The sequence below is a fragment of the Vicia villosa genome, linkage group LG3, assembly GCF_029867415.1.
Source record: "Vicia villosa cultivar HV-30 ecotype Madison, WI linkage group LG3, Vvil1.0, whole genome shotgun sequence".
Lineage (NCBI taxonomy): Eukaryota > Viridiplantae > Streptophyta > Magnoliopsida > Fabales > Fabaceae > Vicia > Vicia villosa.
The window spans coordinates 148,960,424-148,967,812 of record NC_081182.1 but is presented as its reverse complement, the minus strand read 5'-3'; the positions used below and the strand labels follow the sequence as shown (position 1 = coordinate 148,967,812).

The 7,389-nt window shown below is 35.2% G+C and overlaps 1 protein-coding gene across 1 annotated transcript; it reads right to left on the bottom strand.

Moving 5' to 3' along the window:
• Positions 1-651: 651 nt before the first annotated feature.
• On the bottom strand, positions 652-2,935 carry LOC131656797 (uncharacterized). The gene has a single exon (XM_058926404.1). It carries the CDS (start codon positions 2,844-2,846, stop codon positions 1,695-1,697), a length of 1,152 nt encoding a protein of 383 aa, XP_058782387.1. The 5' UTR covers positions 2,847-2,935; the 3' UTR covers positions 652-1,694.
• Positions 2,936-7,389: the final 4,454 nt, after the last annotated feature.

Here is a 7,389-nt window from a genome sequence, read left to right as displayed (position 1 = left end):
GAGCCTTCACTAAACCGGGATACACGTGCAGGGCCATTAAAAGCACGGGCTATTAAGAATACACCTTAAGAAAAGGTTGTGTGCAAGTTTGATGTGAGAGATAGAGTTCAAGACAATTGTGTCACTCTTGTTGAATCGGAATCCTACTTGCTACGCAAAGGTTCAAGTCGTAGACACCTCTACTTATGCCCAATCTTAGAAACGTCTGACGTTATTTCTGAAACATTTTTTTAAATTCAAGTGGGGGATTGTTGGAACATTATGTATATATTCCAATATAGGGAGATGAATTGAACAAATTCATTAAGTCAAGTCCCACATTGTATGTTAGTTGGAAAAATTCCTTAGTCCCACATCGCTTAGATTAGAAATCTTGGTTAGTTTACTTCATTATATAAGGAAGTCACTTGTTTCATTCCAAAACACACCAAAAACTTATTTTGAGTTTTTCCTTCCTCATTCTCATGAAATAGTAAATTCTATGAAAATCTAATGCCCACAAAAACACGGGGCGGGGCAGGGCGGGCACATTAAAGAGAGCGGGCATAAAACCTTGTCCCACCCCGCGAAAAAGTGCGGGTAAAACGGGTTTCCCCGCGGGCCGGACCCGTTTTGCCACCCAATGTTAGGATATGGGCCAAATTGTCATAGTTAAGATTGACGGGTATGAGGCAGGGTGGGTAGTAAGGTACTCGTGCCTGCACCCATCCTCGCTTATTTACCCTACCTGTTATGAATGTTAGAATATGGGCCAAATTGTCATCCCTAGTTAAGATTGACGATAGACATAATGGATTATGAGAGAATTGAGTTTGTACAATTAATTTCAATTAATGTTGTTTGAATAGTTTTCTAATAAGTTCGGAGTTTGACTCAATTTTGGGCAAAAAAGTTTATTTTGTAAAATAAATTTGTATTAATTCTTTTAGTTTAATTTATTTTGTAAATTAAGACTATATTGATTCTTTTAGTTTTAATATTGTTATGCAAAGAACATAATTTGCTAACTCTTCTGAAACTGGTCTAATAGAGCCACAAAATAATCATAATGGGTGACTTTTCTATTAAATAATTTGAGTCCTCTTTCTGGTTTGAAGCTTTGGGCCTACATCAAGTAGTTATTGGATAATAGAGATAAATTTGAAACATGTTAATTTTGAGTTGGATGCAAAGTTTGTGATGGATAGTTTTCACTCATCAAAGAAAAATCTATGAATTTGGTGCGGTTTTAGAAGATGGTAGAGTCTTACTTTTTCTTTACGACTGAAAGAAATGAGGTAGTTCGCCCTTTATCAAGGGTAGTCCCATGAGAAAGTCCTAACCATGCATCACAAAATGGTTCCATATAAAGGCAGTAAGAGAACAAATAAGGTCATCAGCATAGTATTAACATAAGCATTGAGTTTACCTTGCATTTTTATCATAAAGATTATTTGTAGTAGCCAAATTAATCCCATCATAACAGAAAAAATAAATGTCAGTAGGGGTTTGCTTTCTTGGTAAAATCTGCTCTTACAACTTCATAAAATGGGGAAAATTCATATTGCAGATAGCTACTGAGTGGTATGTATAAGTAACATATCAATGATTCAGTTCTAAAAACCAGTAACGCAAACCATAAAAAATGAATGATTAACTTTTGCAATCATGTATAACTAATTCAAACTTTCAAAGATTAGAGTATACCAAGATGATCAATCTAGCACCTGACCATTATATGCATCCAATAACAGGGGCAGATCTTTCTGAAATCGGGTTACATATCTCTCCAAAAACTTTTCCTCACTTATCGAAATAACACTACTTATGCGTAAATCACTCTTTACCAAACCCCTTGACCTCAAAATTTTAAGAACAGCCCATCTAGGGATAAATGTCTTCTCCAAGTTGCGGTTCAGCATACCAGGCCTTCTCGCAATTTCTTCGGGGCTAAGACCAGTATCATTCACCAAGAAGTTCATCGCTTTTACTATCTTCTTTTCTGAGATCATCATATATTGCGGGTGCTTTAAGAAAGCCGAAAGACACATATCTCTCGACCAACCCCATTTCTCGAAAATCTTAAATCTCGATTCCCAAATATCCTTGTTCATTTTCGCAAACACCTGGAGTGCCAAAACAAAATTCGACTTTGATGGATCAAACCCCATTTCCTTGACCGAATTAACAGCCTCAGCAAATACCGAGTGTTTGGTGAATGCTACACCGGGAAAATTGGATACCAAAAGGGAAATGCAACCTTGAGGAACACCAAGGTTCCTCAAAACCTCAATGTTCAGAGCTGCATCATTTACAACCCAGCCACAGTTAAGGTTCCAGGAACCATGCTTCAAAGCTGAAACCACCTCTTTATCATTGCAAACTAGGCTTCTAATGATCTCATAGCGAGGTATTAAGTGTTTGTCCAAGCTTTTTGACAAAAAGGAAGTGTTCCTGATTAGGATTTTGGGGAGATCAGTGGTTGAAACCCCAATGGATTGCAAAAATTTGAGCTTTGGCAAAAGGGTCTTTTCCGCATCTGATAAAAGTACCGAAGGTTGTTTCTTGACATAGCTACGTAACTGGGAATCAGAGAAGCCATGGTTGGTGAGAAGTTGAACAACAGCATTTGGGCCATTAGGGTTTATGGTTTGCAACCTTTTGGAGAGTTTAAGGACAGTTTCAGGGGACAAACCGCATGAATTTACGAGGGCTGACAACGTAAAGTTGTCGGTTTGATGATGGTGGTTTGTGTTCAAAACAGAGAAAGAACAAGAATTGAAGAAAATAGAATAAGCATTGCGGCATAGAACAGTAGAGTGAAGGATTCTATGACGGGTAAATCTATCAATGAGAAAATGATACATTTGTGAAGAGAAAAGAGATTGTACTGACCCAGTTTCAGTTTGCAGGATTATGCTCCATTCAACGCGTTCTTTTTCACAGTCCGAAGTGATTCATCGACAAAATGAACTAATTAAGAGTTTTTAAAATACAATAACTCTAATTTAAATAAAATTTCTCAACCTTACTCATGCATCTCTTAAACACCACACAAAATTTCATTTTTGATCCCGGTAGACGTACATCCGGACACATCCCATATTTTGATTCCTTTATAGATGTATCTACGGAAGCGTATAAACCAGAGTGGATCTTGGGAATTTCTTAATTAATTGGGAAAATCTCAAGTTGTGTAGATGCATATCTACGGAACACTCTATTGTCAAACCCTATCAAACATTTTCGTAGATTTTTCCCAATTAAATGTGAATTTGAGATTTTCTCAATTAATCAAACCATATCAAACCTTTCCACAGAATATTTTTCCCAATTAATTAAAAATTTATGATTTTCTCAATTAATTTATAATTTAATTGGAGATTTTTCCAATTAATTGGGAAAATCCCAAATTAATTAAGTTTGATTAATTGGGAAAATCCCAAATTAATTAAGTTTGATGACATCTACGTAAATGAAAGTTGGGATTTTCCCAATTAATTGGGAAAATCCCAATTAAGTTACAAATTAATTAATTAGGAAAATCTTAAATTAATTTCTCAATCAATTGAGAAAATCCCAAATTAATTTCTCAATTAATTGAGAAAATCCCAAGTTCCATAGATGCATCTACGGAACACTCTATTTTTAAACCCTATCAAACCTTTCCATAGATGTATCTACGGAACATTATGATTTTCCCAATTAATTGAGAAAATCTCACGTTTCACTATGTTTTAAGGGGTTTCGTAGATGCATCTACGAAAAAACCAAATTTTTTAAAAAAGAAGGTGCTTTCGAACATGCATCTACGGAAGCCCGAGGACAGTTTTGTCAATTCAGTGGTGCGCCAAATACCTATGAGGTGGGGTGAATTTTCATTTTAAAAAAGAAAATCTCAAAAGAGCTACATGATTTAATGGATTAAAAACTTTTCTAATAGATCATTTATTTCATTTTAATCGATTGGACTAAATTCTTAATAAATTAGACAGTGTAAATTTTTTCTTAAATGATTATATATACTTATTAATCAATTCCATATAAGCCTTGATAAGTTTTCAAAAAGTTTTAAGAAACCATAGAGTTTTGAAAAAAAATTGTGTGTGTGACATGATCTCAATACTTCAAGTCTTGTTATTGATCTTTTACATTTTAACTAATCACTTTAAGATGCTAAAGGCAAGTAGACTTTTAGAACTTCAGAACTTCAAGTGTTTTTACTTGATACAACAACAATGACTTAGAACTTCAATTGAAACTTGAATCTTCTAACTGATGAGACTTGAGATATATTGTTGATCAAGTGTCATCACCAGAAGTTTTGCTTTACCGTTGAAATAAACTCTCTATTGTTAGAACAAGATTTGTTCTGATCAATATTCTATGTTTTGATGATAACATTAAGTATGAATTTTGTATAAGACAATGTGGTACTCTAATCCTTTGCATTTTCCATTTCAGGAAATATATAAAGAGTATGCACGAATCAACGCTCAGAAGCACTGACTCAGAAGGTTCTTGATGGCTTCATCAGAACATGCTCTGGCAAGACATCAGAAGATGATCAAGCAGAATCAGAACATGAACTGGAAAGCATCAGCAGAATGAAAGTCAGAAGCACAAGCTCTGAAGCTCTGATGGTATCACGCTAAAAGCTCTTCAAAGTCAGAAGACAGAAGATGCTCTGCACCAAAGCTGCTTGACTCTGATATTCAAACGTTGTTATTCAACAAATCTGAGTCCAGAAGAAAGTACAAAGATGAAAGGCTAAACGTCAAATCTCTGACTGACAAAAGGAACGTTAGAAGCTACAAAAGGCAAAGTCAGTAATAGCAGCAAAAGCAAGGCTCGAGGTAGTTGACAAAAGTGTGAAACATTAAATGCAGCGTTGTACTATTCACGCAAAGCATTAAATGCACCCCAACAGTCATTTCCTCTCAGTGCCTATAAATAGAAGTTCTAATCAGAAGTAAAGAAGAACACTTGTTTAAACTTACAAAAACGCTGTCAAATTCAAAAGCTAAAGAACTTCATCTTCAACCTCACAAACTCTTGTAATATTTTAGTGAGTGTTAAGCATAGAACTTAAGAGAAATATCACAGTTGTGATTACAGATTTTTAGAAGCAATCTATACTCTTGTAAACATTGTATTTTTACATTGATTGTAAAAGGATTCCTAGAGTGATCAAGTTGTGATCTGTAGACTCTAGAAGACTTAGAGGTTATCTAAGTGGAAAATCATTGTAATCAGTTGGATTAGTGGATTAAATCCTCAGTAGAGGTAAATCACCTTGTCAGGGGTGGACTGGAGTAGTTTTGTTAACAACGAACCAGGATAAAAATAATTGTGTTGATTGTTTTTATCTTCCAAGTTTTTGAGTTACACTTATTCAATCCTCCCCTTTCTAAGTGTTTTTCACTCCTTTAATTGGTATCAGAGCGCCGGTTCTAGGTGCAAGCACTTAATCGTGTTAGACAAAGATTCAGGGAGAAAAACACAAAGTCAAAATGGTTGAAACAACATCCACATCTATTCCTACTGAGCACAACAACAACAATAATAGTAACAATGGAAGCAGTAACTTCAATGGTTACAACAGACCTCCTATCTTTGATGGAGGAAACATTGAGTATTGGAAGGATAGACTCGAAAGTTACTTTCTTTGTCAAGATGGTGACTTATGGGATCTAGTCTTGGATGGTTATGAAGGATAGAAAAACACTTAGAAAGGAGGGTGTTTGAATAAGTGTAGTTTTAAAACTCTTAAGATAAAAACAACTTGCACAATTATTTTTATCCTGGTTCGTTGTTAACTAAACTACTCCAGTCTACCCTTGACAAGGTGATTTACCTCAACTGAGGATTTAATCCACTAATCACACAAGATTACAATGGTTTTCCACTTAGATAACCTCTAAGTCTTCTAGAGTATTCTGATCACACCTTGATCACTCTAGGAACATAATGCTTAGATAACCTCTAAGACTTTCTAGAGAATCCGATCACAACTTGATCTCCTCTAGTTCTTTACAAATGAATGAAAACAAATTCTTACAAGATTTATACAATGCTTCTTATAAAGCTATAATCACAACTATGATATTTCGCTTAAGTTTAAGCTTAATCACACTAAGATATTACAACAGTAATGTAGTGAGGTTGAAGATGAAGTTTGAGAGCTTTTTGAATTTGACAGCGTTTATGTATGTTTGCGCAAAGTGTTGTATTCAGCTTCTCATCAGAACTTCTATTTATAGGCGTTTGAGAAGATGACCGTTGGGAGCATTTAATGCGTTGCGTGATCCATACAACATTGCATTTAATGTTTCACTCTTTTTTCAACTACCTCGAGCCTTGCTTTTGCTGCGTCTACTGACTTTGCCGTTAATAGCTTCTAACGTTCCTTTTGTTAGTCAGCGTAGACTGCTATCCTGTACTTGCTTCTGATCTGATGTTTGTATGAACATTGTTTGAAATTCATCAGAGTCAAACAGCTTGGTGCAGAGCATCTTCTTGTCTTCTGACCTTGAAGTGCTTCTAGCGTGATACCATGAGAACTTCAATGCTTCTGCTTCTGATCTCAAGTTCTTCTGATGCTTCAATAGACCACGTTCTGATACTGCTTGACCATCTTTTGATGTCTTGCCAGAGCATGTTCTGATGTTGCATGCTGAACCTTCTGAGTCAGTGCTTCTTGCGCTGAGTTTGTGCATACTCTTTATGTGATTCCTGAAATGGAAATTGCATAGGATTAGAGTACCACATTATCTCATACAAAATTCATATACATTGTTATCATCAAAACTAAGAATATTGATCAGAACAAATCTTGTTCTAACAATCTCCCCCTTTTTGATGATGACAAAAACATATATAATTGATATGAATTTGCAATCAGAATATCAGATGGCTAAAGACAAATACACAGTTTTAACAAAAGCATATAAACATAGTGTGTGAATATGTCTCCCCCTGAGATTAACAATCTCCCCCTGAGATGAATAATCCCCCCCTGAAATAAATACTGTAAGAAATTTATAAATAAGGGACTTCCCTGAGTATTTTCCATTTCAGTTGAGACGTTCATATAAGCTTAGAACTTCAGAACATTCAGAGCTTCTGCTTCTTGCTTCCACAGGACAGCTTCAGAGCTTTGAATTTCTTCTTGAATCATTGCATGCTTGATTGTATCAGAATCATTCTTGAATGTACCAGAGCGTCATCAGAGCATCTCTACATCCTGAAATGTTTCAGAAACAAACTAGACAACAAGAGTCAAGGCATGAATGAATCAGAACATAAAATATGTTTCAGAGCATATAGTATGTATCAGAGCATAAAAAAAACATGCATCAGAACATAAAATATGTATCAGAGCACATAAAATATGTATCAGAACATATA